This window comes from Talaromyces proteolyticus (assembly GCF_021365285.1).
Source record: "Talaromyces proteolyticus strain PMI_201 chromosome Unknown BGW36scaffold_15, whole genome shotgun sequence".
In the NCBI taxonomy this organism is placed as follows: Eukaryota; Fungi; Ascomycota; class Eurotiomycetes; order Eurotiales; family Trichocomaceae; genus Talaromyces; species Talaromyces proteolyticus.
Window position 1 is genome coordinate 519,318 of NW_025764291.1, and position 24,669 is coordinate 543,986.

At 45.4% G+C, this 24,669-nt stretch overlaps 8 protein-coding genes across 8 annotated transcripts; 4 read left to right on the plus strand and 4 right to left on the minus strand.

The window, feature by feature from the left end:
- Nucleotides 1-274: 274 nt before the first annotated feature.
- BGW36DRAFT_308009 (P-loop containing nucleoside triphosphate hydrolase protein) lies at nt 275-2,467 on the plus strand (the record flags this gene model as incomplete). The annotated part of the gene is made up of 2 exons (XM_046212295.1): nt 275-2,362; nt 2,411-2,467. The coding sequence occupies 2 exons, from the start codon at nt 275-277 to the stop codon at nt 2,465-2,467; spliced, it is 2,145 nt and encodes a 714-aa protein (XP_046065822.1).
- Nucleotides 2,468-2,748: 281 nt separating this feature from the next.
- Nucleotides 2,749-3,318, minus strand: BGW36DRAFT_308429 (Pre-rRNA-processing protein TSR2-domain-containing protein; the record flags this gene model as incomplete). Its single annotated transcript, XM_046212327.1, has 1 exon — nt 2,749-3,318. The coding sequence occupies one exon, from the start codon at nt 3,316-3,318 to the stop codon at nt 2,749-2,751; it is 570 nt and encodes a 189-aa protein (XP_046065823.1).
- Nucleotides 3,319-3,727: 409 nt separating this feature from the next.
- On the minus strand, nt 3,728-5,204 carry BGW36DRAFT_390914 (Fe-S cluster assembly protein dre2). The gene is made up of 2 exons (XM_046217543.1): nt 4,300-5,204; nt 3,728-4,231 (listed from the first exon to the last, which is right to left on the minus strand). Exons 1-2 carry the CDS (start codon nt 4,910-4,912, stop codon nt 3,918-3,920), a joined length of 927 nt encoding a protein of 308 aa, XP_046065824.1. The 5' UTR covers nt 4,913-5,204; the 3' UTR covers nt 3,728-3,917.
- A 1,424-nt stretch (nt 5,205-6,628) lies between these two features.
- BGW36DRAFT_401831 (YkoF-like protein) lies at nt 6,629-7,174 on the plus strand (the record flags this gene model as incomplete). The annotated part of the gene is made up of 4 exons (XM_046218791.1): nt 6,629-6,718; nt 6,785-6,890; nt 6,954-7,056; nt 7,111-7,174. The coding sequence occupies 4 exons, from the start codon at nt 6,629-6,631 to the stop codon at nt 7,172-7,174; spliced, it is 363 nt and encodes a 120-aa protein (XP_046065825.1).
- Nucleotides 7,175-7,217: 43 nt separating this feature from the next.
- BGW36DRAFT_71547 (uncharacterized protein) lies at nt 7,218-8,805 on the minus strand. Its single transcript, XM_046222536.1, has 4 exons — nt 8,289-8,805; nt 7,968-8,215; nt 7,618-7,904; nt 7,218-7,560 (listed from the first exon to the last, which is right to left on the minus strand). Exons 1-4 carry the CDS (start codon nt 8,635-8,637, stop codon nt 7,515-7,517), a joined length of 930 nt encoding a protein of 309 aa, XP_046065826.1. The 5' UTR covers nt 8,638-8,805; the 3' UTR covers nt 7,218-7,514.
- A 6,864-nt stretch (nt 8,806-15,669) lies between these two features.
- On the minus strand, nt 15,670-16,997 carry BGW36DRAFT_401832 (uncharacterized protein; the record flags this gene model as incomplete). The annotated part of the gene is made up of 4 exons (XM_046218792.1): nt 15,670-15,960; nt 16,015-16,458; nt 16,516-16,825; nt 16,888-16,997. The coding sequence occupies 4 exons, from the start codon at nt 16,995-16,997 to the stop codon at nt 15,670-15,672; spliced, it is 1,155 nt and encodes a 384-aa protein (XP_046065827.1).
- A 448-nt stretch (nt 16,998-17,445) lies between these two features.
- Nucleotides 17,446-19,799, plus strand: BGW36DRAFT_351788 (uncharacterized protein). Its single transcript, XM_046213365.1, has 3 exons — nt 17,446-17,602; nt 17,663-18,836; nt 18,889-19,799. The coding sequence occupies exons 1-3, from the start codon at nt 17,513-17,515 to the stop codon at nt 19,605-19,607; spliced, it is 1,983 nt and encodes a 660-aa protein (XP_046065828.1). The 5' UTR covers nt 17,446-17,512; the 3' UTR covers nt 19,608-19,799.
- A 2,588-nt stretch (nt 19,800-22,387) lies between these two features.
- BGW36DRAFT_412263 (uncharacterized protein) lies at nt 22,388-23,801 on the plus strand (the record flags this gene model as incomplete). The annotated part of the gene is made up of 7 exons (XM_046219207.1): nt 22,388-22,393; nt 22,453-22,599; nt 22,697-22,822; nt 22,884-23,196; nt 23,259-23,319; nt 23,371-23,438; nt 23,533-23,801. 7 exons carry the CDS (start codon nt 22,388-22,390, stop codon nt 23,799-23,801), a joined length of 990 nt encoding a protein of 329 aa, XP_046065829.1.
- Nucleotides 23,802-24,669: the final 868 nt, after the last annotated feature.

The following is a 24,669-nucleotide window of genomic DNA, read 5'->3' on the forward strand; positions in this document are numbered from 1 at the left end:
CATCGACAATTTCTATAGCATTCAACAGCCTTGCCCCACCCGCTGACTCAGCTGTGCAGATTCGTGCCCCAATTATCAGGCAGCGAGGCACTAAGGCACCCGGCTAGGGCGCCCCTCCCGAAAATTGGGTGTCGCAGTGCAAGCCTCATAAGAATTTAATCGTTCTTTTTGCAACCTCTCCCCACACCATATCCGCGTGTGTTTCTTCTGGTGGTCGGCTTTTGGTATTCCGCCATTCTCTCTTGTTCTTTGTTACTGTTTTTGTGATACCATCATGGCCGACCAGACTCCCGACTCGTGGGAGGAGGATCTCTCCAGACAGACCGACGGCATGAACCTGAACAACGGCAACTTCCAAGCCCAAGCAGCGTCATTCCAGCCAGGCGCTGCCTCATTCCAACCCGGCGCTGCCGCATTCGTGCCAGGCCAGCAGTTCCAGCAATATAATCAAGGCGCATACCCTCAATACCAGCAATACGGCCAGCAGCAAGGCTATTACCCCGCCTATGGCCAGCAGGGTTACAACCAGTATGGCGGCCAGCCACAGCAACCAGGCAACTTCAATCAGATTTACAACAACAATTATGGTGGTGGATACAACCAATACGCACAGCAACAACCTTCGCAGCAGCAACCACAGCAAGCTCGTCAGGCTCCTGCTCCCGCTCCCGCCCCCGCCGCTCCTAAAGCCGAGAAGTCCTCTGCTCCTCCCAAGGCCAAAGTCCTTTCAATCGGCGGCGATGTGAGCGCTGCCAACGCTGCACCGAAAACAAAAGTCCTCTCCATTGGCACACCTGCCACCGCAAAACCTGCTGCTGCCGCTGCTGGCGATAGCAAGGGCCCAGCTGCTGCGGAAGCCGCCAACAAGGTGACGGCCGCAAAGGCGATTGAAAAGACAGAGAAAAAAGCAGAGGCAAAGGCCGCTAGTACTGGAAAAACAGCGAGCGCCCCTTCATCGGGTCGCAGTAGTCCAGGACGAAGCAGCCCCGCGCGAGGAGAGAAGAAAGTCGGTCGAGATATCGATTCCGTCGCCCGTGAGCAACAAGCCGATGTGGACGAGGCTACCTTGAAGGAAATTTACGGTGAGAAGCGTGAACATGTCAACATTGTATTCATTGGACACGTCGATGCCGGAAAGTCAACTCTTGGAGGTTCCATTTTGTATGTGACCGGTATGGTTGATGAGCGTACGATGGACAAATACAAACGTGATGCCAAGGAAGCTGGTCGTGAGACTTGGTACTTGTCGTGGGCGTTGGACTTGACGAACGAAGAACGTTCTAAGGGTAAGACTGTCGAAGTTGGACGGGCCTTCTTTAAGACGACCCACGATTCCCCTGACGGCCCCATTGAGCGCCACTTCACCATCTTGGATGCCCCAGGACACAAATCGTTTGTACCTCATATGATCGGAGGTGCCTCCCAAGCAGATGTCGGCGTGCTCGTCATCTCCGCTCGTAAGGGCGAGTACGAAACCGGATTTGAAAAAGGCGGTCAGACTCGTGAGCATGCTCTACTGGCGCGAAACTCGGGTGTCCAGAAGCTCGTCGTCGCTGTTAACAAGATGGACGACCCTACCGTAGAGTGGAGCAAAGCCCGCTTTGACGAGTGCACTACCAAGGTTGCCAAATTCTTAGAAGCTCTCGGGTATAAGAAGGCAGACCTTTTGTTCATGCCTATATCCGCACAACGCACTCTCGGCGTCAAAGACCGTGTGCCCAAGGATCTTGCACCGTGGTATGATGGGCCTTCGCTGCTTGAGTATCTCACCGACATGAAGATGCCCGAACGCAAGATCAATGCTCCTTTCATGATGCCTATTAGTGCCAAGTACCGTGACATGGGTACTATGGTTGAGGGCCGTATTGAATCAGGTGTCCTTAAAAAGACCAGCAACTATCTCATGATGCCTAACCGAGACGAAATCTCGATTTCTGCTCTTTATGGCGAGACCGAAGATGAAATTGCCACGGCAACCTGCGGTGACCAGGTTCGTATTCGCTTGCGTGGTATCGAAGAAGAAGATATTCTTCCCGGATTTGTCCTTTGCTCGCCGAAGAGACCTGTTCACTGCGTATCTGAATTTGAGGCCAAGATTCGAATTCTTGAGCTGAAGAGTATTCTCTCAGCCGGTTTCAACTGCGTGCTACACGTCCACTCTGCCATTGAAGAGGTCACATTCGCCTCCCTGTTGCACAAGCTTGAGCCCGGCACTGGCCGCAAGAGCAAGAGGCCCCCAGCTTTTGCCAGCAGGGGTCAAACAATCATTGCTCGGCTGCAAGTCACTGGAACAGCCGGCGCAGTGTGTGTGGAAAGATTCGAAGATTACAACCAACTCGGTCGGTTTACGTTGCGAGACCAGGTGAGTTTTCCAACCCCAAAGACTGGTGCAGCCTAACATTTGTTATAGGGACAAACTATTGCCATTGGTATGATTACCAAGCTGATCACTGAGGAATCGGCATAATGTAAACACGGAGTATATTGACGACGACATATACATCATGACATGGAAAGGCAGGATATCTCTCGTTGGATGACTGAATGAAGCATAAGGCCGGGGGATACGAAATGAACGATTCGCTGCATTTTTTATAGAACCTTGCTCTAAAATATCTGCTTTTGGAATTTATGACCAAATAGCCGAATACCACCATTGCTTTCTATACCACTCAATATATCCCTGTAGTCGTATATAAAGCATAACTATAGACAAAAACCCCCTTCTAGTTCAAAATGTTATCAAACTCATCGCTTCTTCTTCCCAACAACCTTTGTAAACCCATCCTCATCAACCTCTGGCTCAACCCTCTCTCTAGGCTGCCTACTCACCAACGGCGGCGCCTCTCCCATCTCATCATCCTCATCCTCACTCTCGCCCTCCTCCTCATCGGTCTCCTGATCCTCCTCCCTAGTCTCAACCTGCCTGAACAAACCCTGCTGCACATCCCCCCTCCTCTCCATCTTCTCATTATAGTCCAGCCACATCGCATCCACCTCCGTATAATCTTGTTGATCAATCTTCACTTTAGCAGCCATGATCTGATCCGCCACCGCGCCCGCCGACCCGTCATCGACGGCAACGTCGAACTCGTCGTTCATTACCTGGATCAGGATGTCTTCGATATCGTAGGAGTCGGTTTCAGGGCGTGTCGCGAATATCTCGGAGATTGCGCCACAGAGCCACTCGCGTTTGTCGGAGGAGTTGCCGCCGCCCCAGGATGATTGCACGGCGAGCGTTAGAGCCGGCCATGTGTGCAGAAGGATGGTGATGGCGAGGTCGAGCTTTTGCTGTTGTTGGGAGTCTGACGTTGACATTTTGTGTTTCTTCGGGGTATGGAGATGGATGGTTGTTGTCTGCCCCGCCGGACTGGTATCGTCACGAATTGTAGATGGAGTTGCGCAGATTGGACGTCTCACACGCTTCGAATATTAAGTGGAAGTAAAAATTAGGGTATTTTAACCTGTCTCCGTTTTATTGCCTCTGATTCAAATTGGGGGTATATAGACGGTATGCGTGTCTCTGTGTGATTGTCGATATCCAAAAAATTTTATATATCGGGCCCCGCTTATCGGAGTTATCTTATCGGATATCTTATCGTTAATTTTGATGGACGTGAGTGAGATATTGTCAAAGGAGCCAAATGTTATTTTCGTGGTTTTGGTTGGATATTTTTTCTGACAGATATATATAACAGCAGGCCCTCCTCTATCTCAAACTTAGAGATTCGTTTGTAAAAATTATTTAAAAATTTTTTAATTCTAACTATAGCAGACAACCATGCAGTCTCAGTCATGATAAAGGTGCAACGAGGTATCTATGATCCAGGCCAGAAAACGAATATACAATCAACGAAAACCGAGTACATCAACGCCTTCCCGCGCAAAATGACAAATAAATATTCATTACCATTGCCTTACAGTTGTGCCATGTCGTTGAGGATCTTCACTTCCTCTCCAGGTTTGAATGCCGGCAAGCCGATGAATGGGCAAGTGGAACATCGGAACGCATCGCCGAGAGAGCAGCTATTGCACGAGCTCGTTTTGCCTTGCACGGTAAAGTCGATCTCGTCGTTGAGATCGGCGGATTGAAGCTTGAGCACATTCAAGCCGGAGTCTGCTTGTTCACGGCGCGTTTGGTCTTCGGCTTCGAGTTCGGCGGCTAATCCGCAGGTGCAATCTTTACAGGGACGTCGTCGTTTCTTCTGAGTTTCTGGTTGGCATCTCTCGGCTATCGAGTGTTAAATTAGCAATTGCAATCTCACAACCTCTAGATCTCAAGAGGAATAAATGACTTACGTTGCTGAACGGGCCTCTTCATATCTTCATCCGACAGTAAATCGTCCTCATCGATCAGCTCGTCATCATTAATATTAATCTGAACAGAGCCATTCTGATTAACAGCGGCTACACTCTGAGCACCGCTCTCCTTCTTTTCCTTATTCTTCCTCTTGATACCAAACTTGAGCGGGACGCTGCCTCCTTCATAGGCCGGCTTCTCGAAAGCGCCGTCTTTGAAAACCAACCCAGCCAGTATAGCCTCACGCGCATCAGACTCACCCAGCGCTCCAGTCTGTAGTTTTAACTTCGCACCAGCCTTCATGGACGGAATGAGGCCAGTGAATACATCTCGGTTGAGCAATCGAAGCGCCTCGGTGTGCAGGGCGCCGTCAGTGTCTGTCAGAACGAGGACGAGATCGTATGTCGCGGGCGGAAGGGAAACGAAGCCAGCTGAAAGGCGATCGAGCATCTGCAGGTCGGTGGTCGAGCGGTCGAAGGATGTGAAAAGGGCTCGCAGTTTCTCCTCGTGGGCGGCGATGGAGGGGGGTGCGAGGAGCAGGCTGCGTGCCGACGGTGCAGAACCGACGCCAAAGTCGGCCGTCGTGTCGATTGTGACGGGAAAAGACGGCATTTTCTGCTGCTGTTTTATTTAATTGAAACACGAACAAGAAAAGAAAAGAAAAACCGAAGACTGAAGCGTGGAGAAGAGGAGTATCGAAAGAAGAATTCGGCTTGATTAGTAAAAGCGACAAATCCGACGTCGGCGCGGGTGGGGGAGGTCCGCCGCTTTGTGCCTGGCTTTTCAGGCCAAATTGCCACCCAACTGCTCTTTACATTTATAAAATAAAAAAAAGGGGGGAAATGAGGATAACAGTTTTCAATAATCATCGTTATTTATCTCCAAATTTTCGTATTAAAAGGCATATCCCCAATAATGACACATCTTCTCCGGCCAGCCAATGGACGTGTAGGCAAAGGTCATCTTTCGTATTGACTCATCTGAAGCTAGTCCTTTCTAATCACAAGTCAGCTATAAGCTAAAATAACTAGCCGCTGTGAAGTTCCTCCTATTATATGACATCGTATTACATGTCTGATCGTACTGCCGTACGGTATTCTCCGTAGAAGTTAGTTTATTTGTATATCGTACATTGAACATTGAGCTCTGGACAATCCACTCAACAAGGCTCGCTGCGAATAACATAATTGCAAATGTATGAGTTTTTCACGTTTATATTTTCTCCCCAAAGGCCATGCCCAATGTGTTGAGTAAGATACTGGATTAAACCGAAAGGTTAACCCGACTGATGAATGTATGTCTGATATATCGATCGAGCAAAGGCGCTGTTCCTCAATCTTGTCGGGTTTGTTAGTAATCTTTCTCAGTTTTAGCTTTAGACCCATGGTTCTGGCTTCTATGGCTGAACATTTGGCACAAGGTCTGTTTATCTTCTTTCGGTATGCTTCTATGTTCCGTGGACTACGTTTTTGGCTTCAAAGGAAATTAGCTTGAAGATTATGAGTAACTTTTTCTATTGGTGTCGGAGCTAGTGCATAATATGCTGTATGTAATTTCCTATGATTCGTTGATATAAGAGGTGTACAATTCTTACGTCGAGAACCCCAATTTATACAACATTCCTTCCTCTTTTTGGCTCTGCTATCGGACCTAATCCTGATAGTGTGTGGATCAGTTCTATTAGACGGTATTGTGTATTCTGATTTTGTCAATGGAAAATGTACCACTAGTACTATTTGCGTTTCTGGTCTTTCTGGAAACATATGCTGAAATCATTCTTCACCACAAAGCTAAACGATTGCATGAGCCAACTAGACAAGAGTATTATACCGAGTATGACCGGAACCATGAATTACTCTTAGTATGTTCAGGGACCACTCATCAAGTGTCCTGTGCCCACAGATGCTGCTAAATGAGCGATCTACGCGGGTTGGGTGTAAATCAGCACTGTGCTGAGCGTCTTAGATGTGCCTATTACTTTTACGTAGGCAACACTCTCCATTGAACATTGGTATATAAAAAGAGATATGACATCAGTAACTTGATTAATATATTGAATAAATGTGACTATTAGTCGCTGATGACGGTATATTTACGATTTGTCCCAAGACTCATTTCAGCAAAGCCCTAACTCAATATCACCGGCTGAGCCGCACTCATAAAACAACGCTTCGGACGTCACAATGAGTGTCGATTCTTGCACCATGCCCCTCCGAACTACTTCTATCCTCTTTATTCTTATTTTTATTTTTTTTTTGAAATCGATTTTAAGAACCACTATATTAATGACATAGCAAAGTCTACGTTGTTCTAAGATAATCCATAACAATGAACCCCGTATCCTCCGTCGCGGCGCCAGTCAACATCACCAATCTTACTGCTCCAACGAGCTGTCTCGCTGATTTCTCACTGGTTCCGGTATTACAATCCTCACTTCTCAGGACCCGTCACTTGGATTGCTAACAAAGAATTGAATGCTTGTAGATCGGAGACGGATCGACATCCTTCTCACAACAAATCGCCGCCATCCAGCGCCTGTGTCGGCAGTCTGGGCTGAAGTACGTCATGCATGCAACTGGGACTACCATCGGTACGTCAGTCAAATCTACAATCTGCATAGAGTAGGCAAAGTTGAGGGCTGATGGGTATATAGAAGGACCGTGGGATCAAGTCCATCAGGTCATTGGCTGGGCCCATTCACTTCTTCATCAACAGGGAACTGCTCGAATTCAAACCGACGTCAGGGTCTCAACGAGGTATGTGCACTTTAAATTTTATGAGAACCCCGAACCTGGCTGACTGTAAGATAGAACAGACAAAGTGCAGCTAATGGAGGCGGAAATTACAACTGTGGAGAGAATCCTGGCAGCATGATCTCCCCTATTTAATTTCTTCCGAGAATGATTGTTGAAAGTATGTTAGGAGGGGTTATATGGTGTAATGGATTAATAAACGATTGAATACATCGGATGAGAAGAAGGTGAAGTTAATTCACATGAGAAGTGAGAAAATCATCGTATGGTTAATCATCAAAACATGACACATGAATTGGAATAGAAGATAGTGAAGGAAGTTTCTAAGGTGTAGACAGAAGAAATGGTAATGTTGTCGTATCAACAGTACTTCACGGCCGTGAACTGTGCGTAGATCCGACGCACTGACTATTCGTATTTTGAATAGGAAGTGCAGTGCGTCATACACTCAAAAGTGTACTTCAAGATGGCGCACTCCCCACGAAGACGACGAGGACTGCACAGAATCTGAACACATAAAAATACATTAGTCATTGCCAACACTGTTTTTCAGGTCATACTTACGCCGCGGTTATTGAGAAGACAAAGGCAATATTGTGGCCACTGCTGAGAAGGTGCGTGGTTGCTCCAAGCATAATCGAGAAGACCCATACTATAACGAGGCGAGCCCAAATGGATGGAACGGCATACAAGGCAAACATGGGCGCCACATTTATGGTTGGAGCAACGAAAATTGCAAGCCAGCTAATGCATTCACTGATGGTTTCACGACTCAGGGCAAGGGGTATCGTCTTGTCGTCAATCTCATGTCCGGGAGGCACAAGGCGACGAAGTATAAAGGTTGGAAGGTGCTTTAGGTAAATAAACCTTAGTAATGGTTGTATAGTCAAAAAGAAACGAATATTCCAGCATACCTCAATGACAGTTCTAACTCTTGGATCTTCCCTATGCGCGAGAATCCACCCCAGTAGAAACCCGCTTAACTTATCCAAGGGCTGGGACTTTTTGGGGAATAAATGAACTAGATCATCTTCTTCACTCCACAATCCCTTCGAGGTATCAATGGATTGATCGTATTCAAGCATGCCTTTGAAAGTGGCTAGATCGAATTTATCGGGTCGTGGAAGAGACTGTACATTATGGAAGTGTTCTAGAAGCGTATCTAGTATTGCCGCTCTTCTTAGCAGCGCATACACCGAGAATGCCAATCTTCCTGGTGTATAAGTTGTACTTACAATACGAGATCAACTTCCCCTCCAATTCAGTTATGAGAGCTTCTTGAGCTTCTTTGTCAACCTCACTCTCAGGACTCAAGGTGGCCTCAGAAGCTTGTAAATCGCTATCAAGATCTTCAAGCCTAGTTAAAGTAGCTAGTGCTTGTTCGTACTCTGTGAGTCTTTCACCCAGCTGCGAGTGACGATAGAGCAGCAGGGTGTGTCCCCATTTGGTAAACTTCCGCATTAGGGCAGTATTTCGCTGACGAAGCATTGCCGCTATGCGTGTTTGATTGGTGAAGGTCGCCATTAGTGCCAGATAGAAAACAGATCTACAAAGTTCTGATGAATACTGAAGAGCCATCTTCATAGCGAAAGAGAGCGTTTCCCATTCCTTTATATGTGCAATGAAAGCAGGAAACCAGAATCTTCATTCAGCCTCAATAAGTGCCTTAGACTGATACCCGGGCTCGTAGCAGAGAAGGCTTCGTTCTGCATGTTCCCATGTGCAATTGGGTGTACGGGAATCGGTTCTTGTTGGCCGACTAAGCCATTCGAAAGAGGCCCAATACATCCCTGACATGAACCACTGGATCTCCTTTCCGGATTTTCCATAACCCTGGTCAATCTTCTCTGCATATTCTCTCGAGGCTGGCAGGTGCGCAACGAACGCATATCGTGGCAGACGATTATAGCTTGGGCAAACATGCAGCTGATGCGCGATCGTTATGTCATTTTCTTGCAGGATAACCGACGTCTGACTCGAGCGATGCAACGTTGTCTGAATTTGCTAAGGTGGGTGCTCGTCGACAGCCTTCTATCTCGGCGATCTAATCGAATGGGCATGATTGAGAGGACTATGATATGTGTTAGCTTTGAAGCCTGAAAACGTATCAGAGAAGGCTCGAGGCGACTCTTGTACTTGGCTACAATTTTAAATACCGTCACCCGTTTCAATTAGTGTGTTTCGTTGTACATAGCAAAAGTTGAGGTTATATCCGGATTCACCGCTCTTTCTTACGAGGTGCGATCTCCTATAGCGAAAACGACAGACGATTGGACAAGTAAATATATAAATATAATTGATTTCAAAATATATATCATTACGGCTAAACATAAATGTTTATGTAGGTCCGCTTTACTAGTCAGCCCTGTGTAGACAAGACGTGGCTATATCGAACGTTAAATATGTGGTGAAGTGGTGGAAGAACACTAGGCAGCAAGCCAGTTACTAGCACTAACCCCATCCAGTTTCAAGTGCCGGGCCCGGAATACCATTCTTTCCCTAAGACCTCTTGAGCACCCGACTGTCTGCTTCGAGAATCACAACCCAGGTATATGTTTACCCTCATATACTTGTTGTTTTCGCCATCAAATCGGCACCGGCGGTATTTGTAGACATTGAACCTGCCACAGGAAGTCTCCCCGACAACTCTATCCCGGAAGCGCACCGCAGTGGAGTCTAGTTACTACTAGTAGGCTGTAGCGCTTCCTTCAGCTCTCTAGAGTCCCGGCCCCAGGGGAGTTTATTTCTTCCCGACCGTTCGCGAGCGGCGTTCAGTGGAGCAGGGCCCTGCCTCACCCACTCTATGTCACTGATGACTGGGTTCGTTTTTGATAGAGGCCTGGAAGCCTATCTGAAGAATTTCAATTCCTCTGCTCGGCGTAGCTCTAGTTTGTAGCAGCCATCATTAGACTTTGTAGTACGTTGTGGAGACGCAAACTGAACCCGAGGCGTGCGATTTGACCTGTCGCAAAATTCAAGCTTGGATCGCCCATGATTCGATGGGGACTAGGGACTTCCGAGCTAACACCTAACAGCTGCCAGCCACAGCAGCTACCGAGCGTGTATGCAAGCACATCCGGCGAAACAAGACGAGACAGCCCATTTAGTGGAAGGTCAAGTGAAGCCCTGGCCTGTGCGGTCTAGAGCCCAGTCGCTAAATCCAGACTAAGCCCCAGGCCACAATAATATTGTTGAAGCTGCCAGACTCAAAAGTGTTTGAAGCAGAGATCCCCCCACCCGAGCATATACACACACAGTCCTTTGCTGAACACACTTCTCAGAGAGAACTTTTCAAAGGGAACAACGTGCGTTGCTCAAGAATATCAGCGTATTGTTGAGGTAAGAGAATAGATTGTCAAAGTATTCGCGTTGTTTTGGGTTGCATCGACTCTTCAACGTTTCTTGTTGATGTTCGGCCACTAACCGTCAGTCGAAGACTACTTTAGGACGCGTCGTATAACACATCTATCACCTCAGTAATTCATTCGGTAATCCAAGATGGTGAGTCACGAAAATCCGTTCGCGATTAATCGATTTTGACTGTAAACCGTCGATTTACCACCCCGCTGTTCCGTTTCTACACTGTTCTGCATCAAAGGATCGAGGCATCCCTGAACAGTGAGTGGCTGACACAAAGGTTCGATATTTTGTTATAGGAAACGTGCAATCAGTTGTGTATGCCGAAGTCAAAGGGTAACGAAAATCCAAGCCACGCCGAACGTATCGTCATTTCTTGCTGCTAACTGCAAGTCTCATTAGGCAGCGAAGAAACGTACAAAGCGCCGCCGGCAGATATCATGATATACATTCCCCCAAGGACTTAGGGCAATGATCATTAACTGTTGGAGAAATGCGTCCGGTGGAAGGGAAAATATTCAGGAGAGGCAAGACCATTTTGTTTGTCGTCGATCGAGAAAATGCCTCTGCAATTGATCTTCTTCATGTTCCTCGCGCGTGGAAGCCAAAGAACTTGAGTTGTCTGGTGACGTGACAGTTCAGTCTTCTTAGAAAAATGTTAGACACGGCGAATTCTGTTTGCTTTTGGTGGTTTTATTCTTCTGTCGGCGTGAGCTGAAAATAAAGGGAGGGACAGGAAAAAGAAAAAAAGAGGTCACCAGATTTATCATGGCTAATAATTAGTGTCGTCTTAGATGAATGAACTTCTATTTTCAATCCTGGATTTCCTTGAATGTCATCATTCAGTGAAAGGGAGAAGGAGAATGCAAGTTCATGTCAAGGGACAGATTACTCCTTAACTTGGAATGGGGCAGCCTCTTTTCAGATCGAACCTATCAACAGCGCCACATGGACAGTATATCCTTGATGGAGTTGGGCCAAGACTGGCGATTGGCCATGTGCCAGATCTTGTGGACATGTGGTGTGATTCATCCTATGGGAGCGATAAGCTGCAGGTTAGTGCGAGCCCTCTGTCTTTCTGTGTCCCTGGTTTTGCTCTTCTATGGTTCTTCGTGATGCGAGCACGTCTACCACCGCCGAACCCTGTGGAGTGTTGTATAGAGAACCCATGCTTGATGACTCGCGATTGCTACCGCATGTATCTATTGGTAATCTACTGGCATTCGGGCATCGATATTAATTCTTCGAGTGATGAACTTTTAGCCCTAGTGATACGAGTATGCACATGAGAATATCCTCGGCTAATGCGCATCATCGAAATATAGCATCGATGCCGCCAACTGGTGACTTGCGTGGCTAGCGCTTCAGTAGGAATAAAACCCTTGTTCACTTGTTCATCATGTCATATCCATTGATCCTTCGAATATCGGTCTCGAAGGCTACACGCGTATAGATAGTTGACATCAATTGATGGATATGGCGGTGCTGAACTGGCTCCATGTCAAATGCTGGCAGCACAATCCATAACTGGCAAACGGGGTGCCGTATAAAAAGAACTTTGGGTTTTGAAGTCTGCGTATAATCACCTTCCCTGTCGAGTTGGTGCGGAGCGGCACGGAGTTCACCGGCCTAGACTGTCCGCCCGTGTTTTCACTGTCCTAGCTTGCAGGTAGCACACTATGGTCTGCCTGCATGCATCCGCATTCATACAAAGCGCGATAATAGCGTCGAAATCCCCCTCAAGAAACTACCGGTGCCCGAAGGATCGCCGAATGTGCCCAAGGTTTGTTTTTGGGCAATCTGCTGGAAGACATATACATACAGCTCCTTTTCACACGCCTATCCACACCAGATTGCATCGGAGGACTGTAACGAAACGAATATCGCGGACGCAAGGGAAGCCAGGGAATAGGAACTGTCCGGGCTGTTCTGTTTTTTTCCGTCTGCAGGCATTACTGTGGGTGGTTCTGCAAAATAGACGGATATACTAACTGTTTGATTGGACCAGAACACAGCCATTAGGAGGGACATTGGAAACACTCGATCAGTTCTGCCTGCGTCCTAGTAATCTGGTCTGCATATCTGCTTCTGGGGATCCAGCATGATAGAGAGGAATGGCATCCAGTAGTATACTACTAGCAAGAGATTTTTTTAAACACAGGCTACTTAGCTAGCCTATCAATTCTAGTGCGATCGAATAGACGCTCCCGCAGGCATCACTAATATATGTCGATGCTTTGTCTTTCTATAAAAAAGAAACTATCGAATGTGATTCGGTTTCCGCCTCACTCCCTGAGGCGAATGTTGGCCTCTATCCTTCGGTATTTTAGCCCCGTCAGCATCATATTATTAAACGACTGGGCATCATATTATCAGTGTTACAATCGAAACACACACATCCGTACCGGCTTCGTCTGCTCGAATTCAATGTACCCGATCAAACGCTCCGTTCTGGTTTGCGATGAGGGATGATCTTCGATTTTGAGTATGGTCTTATTGCCGAGTTTCACATTCGCAGTCTCATCCCGCAGCTCCAGCCCCCATTTTCTTCAAGGAAATTTCCCATCGCCTTGGAAATATTGGAATCATTCAAGTTCAAAGCTACCTTGAATAACAAAATTGATCGTGATAGACCGTGTTTGATGACAAGCAAAGGCTGATCCCTGAAGACTAGTGATAGGTTTACCTAGTCTTCCTCGATATTGATGCCTCGTAGGTCCATAACCACACAATGATTCGAAGAACCACGCCTCTTACCTTCATGAAATGTCTAAACCTCACTTCTAGCATCGTTCACTACCCATTGTGTCCATAACCTCCCCTTTACGTTCTAACATCGGGCGCACGAGTCACCGTGACAAGCGAATATCGCCGTGAGATCTCGAAGAAGTTCATATCCGAAATTGTTGGTCCTTATGCACTGGATGTTATCAATGGCCATTCTGGGATCAATCAGCTAGAGATGAGTGCGGTGCAGGCCGGGTTTTCTCATAGCCTTGCCTACAGCCCTCATCATAGCTACTGCATTGCGTCAACCGAGTTGGTACTACTTCGGAGTCTCAGAACAGACGTACATGCAAAGCGATATAGATGGTCGGTAAGAATGGCGGCAATACTCGTCGATTCCCGAACGCAGTGTCATCATCACACGTACCACACCATGCGTAAACTCAATTGAGTAATTTAGAAGGTTTAATCAACGCCGAGGTTTACTCCAGCGGATTCGGTATTTGCTGAACATCCAAGACGTTTGGGACAAAGATAACCAGGAATGGGTTCGTCTTCTTTGGCTTCAGTCTATTCATCCATGTTCAACCCCAAATTTCGTGCCAAGTCTTCATCGACGTCATCGCGAAGAACTCTGCGGAAGAGAGACTTTTCACGTCACAGACTTTGCTGTATAGGCCACGATATACCACCGAAGTTAATCGAGCATTGAGATTGCTTTGATGATCCTCCATAATGTTTCCAGCGTCGAGTGGTGACATCTGTAGCGATTGCAACACGCTCAACGGTATGCTGCGAATTTTCATCGATGCGACACTGTGTGTACAACCAAGTAGTCATTGATTGATTAATTTATTGTTCTACAGCAGTTCAATCTCACCGATATCGTGCCGCCGGAGTTCTGCGTTGAATGCTCAAAGTCATATCCCTGAAGCACATGCTCCAAGATCAGCTTCGTCTCCTGAAATAAGGACAAACAACCCAAATGGTTGCTTGGTCGTGATTGAGGCCATCTACGAGTTGAGCATCGTCTGACACCGAATTTCATACTCTCCTTGCTCTTTCTTCCCTGGAGTAACAGCTGCGTAACATTGAGATTCGGGAATAATGACAATTAACTCTGCGATTGCCAATAAGATGAATCATGTTATACTACATTTGTTGACGCCAAATAGATCCACTACCATGTACGTAATCAAAACCCGATGAGGCAAACATGTCTCTTGTCCTCTCGAAACGTCGAGTCCGCCTTCTGATATCGCCCTACCAAATCTGTCCATAGTCCTCATCCTCTTTGAAGCGTCGAGACATCCTACAAATCGCCCACGTCTAATAGTCGGAACTTTTTCTTTCCTTTTTCATCGAGATTGGCCCAAGATATATGCCACTGCATATTTGAAACTTGCATTTGCATATAGCGAGAGACTCTCACAAGTTTTTGGCTGTTGTGCTTGATGTGACAGATACATGACTTCTAGTGCCCTGGGGTTTCGTTCTCGACAGAGAGGCCATTGGAGGTTGTTATCAGGTTGTGATCACTCTGTATGATTTGAAGCCTTGAAGTCAACCCATGTCACCTTAATTGAGTCGAAAGCTACTAACCAGCCAATGTACTTACAAAGAAATATTTCAGTTTCCCCCCTCCTTCTGTCACATACCACTAGAAGTGAGCAGCGGTCAGAGTGTTCTGGATACTTTCAGAAATTTCAATTTCCTCTGACGATATGGCTATGACTATTTGATCTATACAGTAAACCGACTATCGAGCTTAGCTTGACTTTAGTCGCACATATGCATCTACATCCTTAAATTAATAGTATTGCAAATCAAAGTTCGTATCTGACTCCTCTATAACATCGCCACGGTCGACCTTATTCTTCATTCTGGGTCAATGTTCCTCGCACGAGCGATATTGAGATTCATGCGACGCTAGATAGAGTCAGACCCTCGACCTGAGCCCCCCTCCTCCCCCCATTCCCAGCCAACCCATGGAACTTACGCCGACTATAGAGACGGACCAAGTTGTACCTAACATGGCAGTCCCATGACTGAGGATGTGGTGATAAAAGTAGTGAATGGTATTCAAACAATGAGTTTTATAATGCAGAGAGAATTGCCGCGTATTCTCGAGAACAGTGGATCGAACTAGGTGACAATTTGCCTAGAGCTCTTTAGCTTTTCTGTGCAAACTATGCTGCTTAGATTGTGAATTTTGAAATTCCAACACTGAAAGGAACTCTTCTATAGTAAGTGCTGTTCTTGGGGTTTAATACTCTATATACATGTCGCCTACGCGAACGTCATGAAGATAAAAAAACAAAATTACGCTATGAAAAGCTTGAGACTTATTATAGAATCAGCTATCCTATTATGTCCTAACGTCCTTCTCCATCAGTTTTCATGAACTGGATCAAATGCACTACTTGATAAATTGATGTTATTTATTTGACTTGAACAACGGAGTGCAGGGCCAGGATAACCGCGAACTTAAGAAGGGGAGAAAAAGTGGTGGTCGGGTGAATTCACAGAAAGTTAACAGATAGGAGGTTCACTCTGGACAAGTGCTTCATAACAGGGAGCAGGTTCTAATGTCTGGGGGAAGCGATTTTGTTCGCTTGCAATCTGGTCGACGTTCGTATCCACAGACGTTGAAACACCACAACTATCCATACCAGTAGATCCTAAAAGCCTTGGATGAATACTATGACTGCCGTATGGGGGCGGTGGATCGATGTTATGTTGAATAAGTTTACCGCACACTGTTGCATCCTGCCCTATCACGTTGGGTGTCATGTAAATGACAAATGGAATGGTATTCGCAATCTAGTAGCAGCTCAGTCAGTAGATTCCTCTCGGCTGCTAGAATAAATGGCTTACCTGGTCTAGGACCTGCCCATTCAGATCTTGGAATACCGCATTGATGATCAACAAGTGCCTTATTTCAATGGCATTGGTCGAAATACTTTGCGAGCAAGAGTCAAACGTCTGAGGCAGACAAACAAGCTTACATATACAACATTCAGTATCGGTGGGGTCGACTATAGAAAATTCACTTCGTTTGGGGAAGTTGAATGTCTCCACAAAGACGGTGTAAGCCCTTTCTGATCTTACAGAATAGATATTGAGAGCGTATTGAGCTGCGGTGGCGTCCAGTCGAATATTGTGCTTCTCAACCACCTCCATTTTAATGGACTTCAGTACAATATTTTTGGATGGCGTCGTAAACAAGAACTGCACTGGGAAAGTTGATCCGAAGGCGATATTTCGATTCGGTATCGATATCTGATACTGGATATTCTGATTCGATTCACCTTCAATGTTCTAACGATGGGTGTCAGCTTCTTTGTACTATCATGTGAGGCAAGGCGGGATATATACTAGTGTAGTTTGTGGTTCTAGGTAATTTGTCTCCAGTCCAGAAATCTTATATATCCTGAGCGGTTTTGATAACACAATAGCCCTTCTGTAGCGACGTTCGATAACAGCATCTATTTGGTACGAGTGGTATTGATGTTTGGGTCCAGTAAGAGTTTCAGTCAGTTTACTTGATAATGAGATATTGAAAACGAATTCGTAATTCCCTGCTTGCATTTGAAAGGAACGGAGCGTTTTAGATGACGCCAGACCCTGATAGCTTTCGAAAGTAATATGTTCACGGTCTTCTGGAATCGAGAAGCCATCGCGAGAACTAAGGGAACAAATGATTAAAAAACAGCCAATAAGTCCTATGTAATGAATGGAGCTTCTTACACTCTGAGAAGGCCCCTCAATCTCACTTTTATACTTTTAATAAAGGTTATATCGCTAAAAGAGACGCATAATTTCCCAGTTACCGAAGCGGTAGACTGAGCATGCCCCATTCCTGTGAGGAATACGCAAGATTGATCAACCCTAAGTGACGGCAACCCTATTAGAATCGGAGATCAGGCAACAAAAAGTGGTCCAAAGGTTCTGTAATACCTTAGGTCATAGCTTGACGTGTCCCTGAGAAACATCATTTTGTCGGCGAGACCTCCGTCTGTACAGAGTCAAACCAGTGGTTCAATTGGCAAGTAAATAATAGGCCAACTCAAATATTTATTACCAGATGTGATTTCTTCGGTCAATCCGACACAGCTGGGTTGTACTTGATTTACTTATACTACTTCAGAGCACATGGTCATTTGCACTAGCTGGCGGACTTGCCTAAACGGGGTCGGAACTCCATAATGTTTGGCAACTTTGGTTGACGGTTATTTTCCGCGTTAAGAAGGTCACCGCCTCGCAAAGTGGGTCGGCGGCGACTTTCCTTTTCCTTCCCGGAAGACTATCCAAGCCAACATTTGCAGTTGGAAGTTCACGTAGTAGTGTATCACGGTCAGCGAGGCACCTTCAAATGGAACTGACATTTTTGATTGGGCACGACGGTGCAAATATAAAACGGGAACATTCACGTCGAGCGTGTACCCCATGTCGCCAGAAAAAGGTATGTGCATTCTGCGAACTATCATTGCTCGGCTGATAAACGGATTGGCCACCGAGATAGAAGCGATGTTTCCACAATAGATCGAATACTCTGAAACGGCCTATTCAAGCAGATGAATTTCGTCTACGTCGGGCGGGAGCTTACACACAGGATGGATCAGATACGTCGTTGCGGCATGTGTCCGTCTCAGAGTCTCCTACTCACGAAAGACCGAATACTTCGTCACCTCGAGGGATCGCAGAACAGCAGCCTTCTTGTCAACCCACCTCAAGTGTACTGAATACCGATGAACCGAAACCAGATTCTCATCACTTTTCCTGTGACTCTAATCCCATCGTGACATTGATAGACAGCCCGGAGACAAGACTCCAGAATGGCCACTCTCAAAGAGGGGATGTTGGGGCATGGCTGTATGACAAGCGCACCACCGCTCCAGTAAATAAAACCAAATATTTTCCCACCCTTGCAGGATTTTATCCATACCAGTCAACAGGTGAAGGTAGCCTTTTGCCGTCAAAGCAAAGTCAAGAAGTATTGATTGACATTTATTTTCGTCGGATACATCCTGTATTACCACTGCTCGACGAGGATGAAACGCGGTCTCAGTTCACGAACGGCACCATTTCTCTACCCCTTCTCCAATCTATCTGTCTAACTTCCTCAAAAGACCTGAGCGCAGTATCTCTTCTAAATGTCGGCTCTGATACAGCAGTACTACCGCTTGAAAAATTCTGCGAACTAATCTACAATGACATTATGAAAAACATGCTTAGGGGTGAGGAGAAGAAAAAAACTGTTATAATACAGATTTTAACGCTTCTGTCACTTCATGAGTGGGGCCCTGATGGCTCCGAATACTGCTCTTTAAGCTTGAGCCAAGCCATCCACCACGCGCAGACTCTCGGTTTGCATTTACTAAAGGCTCATGATCCATCAAAGTTTTCTTTGAGAGCTTTATTCTGGTGCTTATGGAGTCTTGATAAATGGAATGCCGCCATCAATGGAAGACCGGTCATGATTCACGACTGTGATATGGGCCAAGATGTTGCCGACGTTATTCCATTATTTGAACCACCTTTTCGCATCTGGCTTCGTCTCGCGGATCAACTTGGGGAAGTAATCAGGTTCTATCGACCAATGAAGAATAAAATATTTGAACAGGATCTCGAAATTCCCACCTTTGAGGAAATTGTCGGAAGCTCTGACGCGTGGGATACAAATATTGAACATCTCAGTAAGCTAACCGGAGCACTTATTTGAACAACTTTTAACGTAAAAAAAATCAGATTCTCTTGAGCTTTTCTATCACGCAATTGTTGTCCTCTTTACCCATTCAAAAGGCTTACAAGGCCGTTCTCATTCTCGAATATCAAAGATTCGTCAAAGCCAATCGATTATGATGATTAATACCCTCGTCCGAAATAACCGGATGGAGGATCTGTTGCCGATACCTATGTCTGCATATACACTGTCACTCGCCTTTTCGATAACTTATATTCAGTTTAAAGAAAGCAAATTGTCGAGTTCTCGAGTTCTGGCAACAGAAAATCTCGAGCTATTCTATAAGCACCTGAAATCATTAAGCGATACATGGTGGTTAGCGAGTGTGATGATGCGCCTGGGCAAGCGTGCTTTGGACTTTATTCGCCGGCGGATAGTACAGGAAGAGCCCCATGGTTTCCAAACAGATGCAGCACAGTTGAATATAGAGACTTGCATCAGATTTCCGTCTCTTAACGGAGTGTCCTCTGCTCCTTGCACTAGGTCGCAAGATACCGCTAGCAGCCTTCAAAGGCAGGGTAATGCTGAGGACAACATTAAATCGCCTGAAAACAGTCTCTTCGGGTCAGCTATTTTATCCGAGTTTTCCAGGACCTTGGAAAATTCCACTACGTCATCCTCGGATGAGGGATACTTTGATACATTTTTTGAAAACTTTGCAGATGTCAACTTCCCCAGTGCTTCATGCGATCAGTCATTTTGGTACCCTGAGTTGGCAGTTTGAGATTTACGTAGGTTAAATATGTACCTATTAATGGAAGAACGCTACTAGCTCATCCAAGTATTTGGTATATACAGGAGGCGAGGTTATACCAATATCAACTAATAGGTTGATACAACACATGTCTAGCTAAAAGTCGACCTCAATGTGCTAGAATATTGTAAAATTCTACATATCAATATGTCTTGGTCATACATACACCACTTTTAATTATCTTCATATTGCTCAAATGTATTTATGGAACAATGTAAGTAAAGGAATGGAGGACCCCATATGCGACATCTACTCCCCGGCGATAAGCGACGAGGTTGCCTCCCGGATCTGACTCTTTAAACTTTTCCTATCATGCCAATAGTCGTTAGAGTAGTGAAGTACACCTAAATCCTTCATTACCATCAGTACTAGTGCGCAGAACTAGGACAAATGAGAGTTCACTAGATACTATTGCGAAATATGTAGCGAATGTGATAGTTCGCTGACAACGTTCTTCTTTCTGGCCTGCAGACATGATATTACTTACCTATATCATGTGTTTTTTAATGCTGTAGTTTGAAACGCTTTGATATAACCGTTGAATGTTTATTTCTAGCCAGGAGCTGGAATAACAAATGGTGCGGCATAGTCGCATCCAATTTGTCCTATTAATGAATACGAATTGATCAATTGATATTCTAGGTTTTTATAATTGCTTGTGTACTGCGGTGTGTTTCATTACTCCTAATAGCTTGATACCTGACGCATAATTATAAGATTAAAGCATTAATTGATACCATTGACCAATTGATATAATATCACATAGTGGTCCCTATTTTTAGTGTTGACCATTGAAAGGGATCAGAGGACATTATAAATTTCGGCAGCATCAACAATTGATGGACGCGCGTATAAAATCTTAAAATATACATCGAACGTCTGGTAGACTATAGACTATCGTAGATGGTCCAAGCCCTTAGCATTTACAGTTTAACCACCAACCAGGAAATCTTTTTGCAGATTGGCCAGTCCCTATATCCAACACGCTAGCTTCCCAAAGTCAATGTTAAATTCGAATCCAGCGAATTTCGATTGTATGGCACAGTGCCACACAACAACTCTATCCACGAGTCATACTTTCTAAAGTTATACGTAAAGTAAAGTAATTAGTCTCCAGTAGTATGAGCACGTCTACGCTGGGGTCTAAGTAAAAGGATAACGCGTTATAGTGTTGCCCATCAATAAGTATTAATATGGAGCCCAGGCCGGGGGGCAGGGGGGGCGGGAGGGGCAAATAGCTCATAGCGCACCACAACACGCAGTAACAAGCATGTAAAATCAGTTTACTAGAACATCTTAGTAGCTGGTGGTCTCTAGCTAAGTGAGTGGTATATGCTGGTACGGATATCGGATTGTGGGATGTGGCGTAAATGATCCGCCCGGCTGGGCCCACAGCTGACAGGACCGAAATTTTGCCAGGATTGGCAGGATTTCTTGTCACTAAATGCTTAAATCAATTGGAGAATCGGGACCTGCGTCGCGATCTCAAAGTTTCTTAGTAAACTAGTGTAGTACGAGATAGGGTTAGGCTTACGGATGCCCGAAGCATTGGATGGATGAACGCCCTGTGAAGTCAATGCATGACTCAAGGTTGTGTTTATTGATTCATTCGTTCTATAGCTTAGGATTTAAGAATGAAGTGGGCCAGGTAGGATATGCCATCGCCATCCTTAAATGTATGTCTGATGATTTGAGTTTTCAGGACATGACTAGAGATTTGCTGCCTAGGTGGTGTCGGCCAGCCCTGGTCCCCCCCCCGCCCTCGTATTCGACGGACAATTGCACTTCCCAAAATTCTACAAATGACGATATATACACCTTAGTTGGCGTAAATCATCAAACTCAAATTTCCGGCCGTGGCGTTCAACATGCCCTGTGCGCAGTCCCGAACTTTAGCATCGTGATCGCATCATGCCAGCAGCCAATCCAAAACTTATTAAAGTTCTGATGTCCGTGCGACCTGCGGACTCCGTCGTTAGTACAGCGAGCCAGTAACAGATATCTTCGCCCGACTGAGTTGTCTGTTCTTTATCGACTGCAAAAACGTTGTTTAAAGGGACCATTGGTTGGCTCGTAGAGCTAGTAATCCTCCGGATTCTGACAGCAGCTATCCGCGAATGCAATGCAACCTGGCTATAGCTTGACTGGGAAAATAGAATATTTCTTCATTTTGGACCCCATAGAGTATTTCAAATATCAACACATGCTTACCACATTTGGATAGGGCATCCACTATAACCGTGTCCTGCAAAATGTTTTCTAGATAAGGCATCCGACCAGTTTTATGCTTTCAGGTATGCATTGATCTTCCAAAGGATTCAGTATAACAAAATTGGAGACCACCAACCCGACAAGGGCAAGAAAGCCTTAAAACCGTCGTTCATAGAGTTTCCTGAGCCCTTTTGTTGTCTATTCACTAGTCAGAGCCAATATTTAGTGCTGTACCTGGGGCTAGGTGGTCTATCAACTATAATGGCCTTGTCCATGACTCTTATAGCGCGAAATAGCGGCGCCAGGTGCAAGCACGGACTGATCTTCAACATCTGGGAATACATATATGGTGATAAGTGTGATTCCCTGGTGACCCACCATATTTGACAACAGCCTAATTATATAACAATCTGACGTTTGCCGCCCCTCACTCCTGAAGGAATCATTGACACCTTTTACACTCGTCAGGCTTGATCAGTTGATGAAACAACAAGGCAGTATAGTTCAGAATATCCAAGTCACTATCAAAATATAGAACTATGACGGTATGCCTTCAGTGTTCCGATAGCATATGCAAATCATATTCTAAACGGCTTGCTGTTAGAACCGAGAAACACAGGCGCCTATAGTGCTAGGCGTTACGTGCACTTTCTGGTCCCTAGCTGTCATTATTGTCGTGCTTAGAGTATTTGCGAGAACACGAGTCCTTAAGGCTTTAGGCCCTGACGACTGGTGGATGCTGGCCGCTATTGTGAGTAGGCCGTATACTGGACAATAACCAAGACACCAGAACTAACAGTGAGAATAACGGAAGCTTTTTTCCACGCTTGATCAATCCCTGAAAATAGCATGTTAGTTTGATACCTCGACTTCTGCAAAAACAAATCAGTCTCTCATATTGCATAGGGTGTATGCATGGATTGGGAAAGCATATGAAAACAGTCGGAGAATATGACATGGCCATCTTCCTGAAGGTATAGTACTTACTTCCTATTCTTTCATTCCTGAACCTTCTTAACACTGTCTTGAATCCAGCTCAGCTACATCGTTCCAGTGCAATACCCTTTCGCTCTGGGATTCGTCAAGATGTCAGTCGTTAGCTTCTATCTTCGCGTTTTTCCACAGAAAATATTCCGTCACATCTGCTATGTCGTTATGGGTATCGTTGCTGCAGCAACGCTATCTATCGCTTTCGCACAAGCATTTGCTTGCAGGCCTATAAGTGATGCCTGGAAAGGCGCTCCTACTGGATACTGTGTCAATAGGGAAGCGTTACAAATCGCAGGCAGTGTGATAAATCTCGCCACAGACTTAATAGTCCTCATGCTACCTTTGAAGTATTTATACGGTATGCACTGCCCTATGTATCTTAGATGAGTTCAACGACTAATTTTGGTATGCGATAAACAGCTATGGCCCTGGACAAAGCCCGACGATACGGAATTATAGCCTTGTTTTCTTTGGGGTCAATGTAAGCACCACAGCCTTCAAACTAGAATGTCATTGACTCATTCCCATTTAGCACATGCATAGCTTCTGCGTACCGTCTCTCGACAATTCCTGGCTTTTACGCAGGAGGTGACCAAACATGTAAGTCTCTCTAATAGCATAACATTCGGCTTTTTCCCTATACCATCATTGCCCAGAAGTATGAACAACTGCTAACCCGCTGTGTTATCTTCAGGGGACGCATCCGGTCTCTGCATCTGGTCCGGCATTGAGATCAACCTATCAATTATCACGGCATCTATCCCAGCTATAAAGACTTTGATTTCAAACTGTATGAAAAAGTCATCTAAGATTGGATCTTCACGGAGCTATGGAGCCTATGTGACCTCGTCAAGCTCCAAGCGGCCGTTAGGGCGCGAAGAAGATGGATGGGAGCTTTTCGAGCGGGTGGATGCGGTTCATGTTAAAAGAGATATTCATGTTCAAACTGAAATGAAAGTGTAACCATATAAATGTAGATTTAATGAATTTTCTTCTAGCTATTTGACTAAATCCCGTGCGTATAAACATAACTACCAAAATGAGGAAAAGGGTCTGTGACTTTTAAGTCGCAGAACCTTCGATCAAAGTGATTCAACTTGCGAACTAGCAAGAATCTTTTACTCAATACTACCTAGCTCTCGAACAACCCCTGACGGTCTAGATTGTGGAAACCCAGCAGTGACTTTCATTACCAGAAACTATCCTCTCAGCACCTTCCACAAACATTGGCCAGGCCATTCTAATGATTCACTCAGCCCTTCAAAGTGTCCGCAAACTCTTATTCTTTTTTTTATGTATGTTAAATGTAAAGCTGGAGTTGTCAGGAACCGAAAAGGTACCTATTAGGTACCAAGATCCGTGCCTTAGTTTTCGCTGGTATGCGCATACTTCGTGCGCCCAAAAGTTCGACTTCAACCAGGAGCACCATGGGCGGCCCAAGTCAGATACCTCCAGTGTGCCAATTTACTACTACCATGACTATGGGACTATGGGTGGGTTGAACGCGATAAATTTGTAGTAATTGAGTCATTCTCCATAGATCAATAGCTATTGTGGTACATTTGTATGTCTAAATAGGAATCTCCACGGAGTTTTTCAGCGGCTTGGTAGTAGTGAGTCTGGAATGGATACCTCCACCTGACCAAGTTTGTCTCCCTTTATCGATTGCAACAAAACTCTTGTTTAAATGGTGGTAGGCTCGATCAACTAGTATCTCTCTTGGAACTTCTCGGGATACTAGTAATAGGTATCCGCGCAGGCTTGTACTCCTAATCCAACCGAATTTGCTTCGATTCCCAATTGGTTGCTTAAACGATTTCTTTGCTCAACT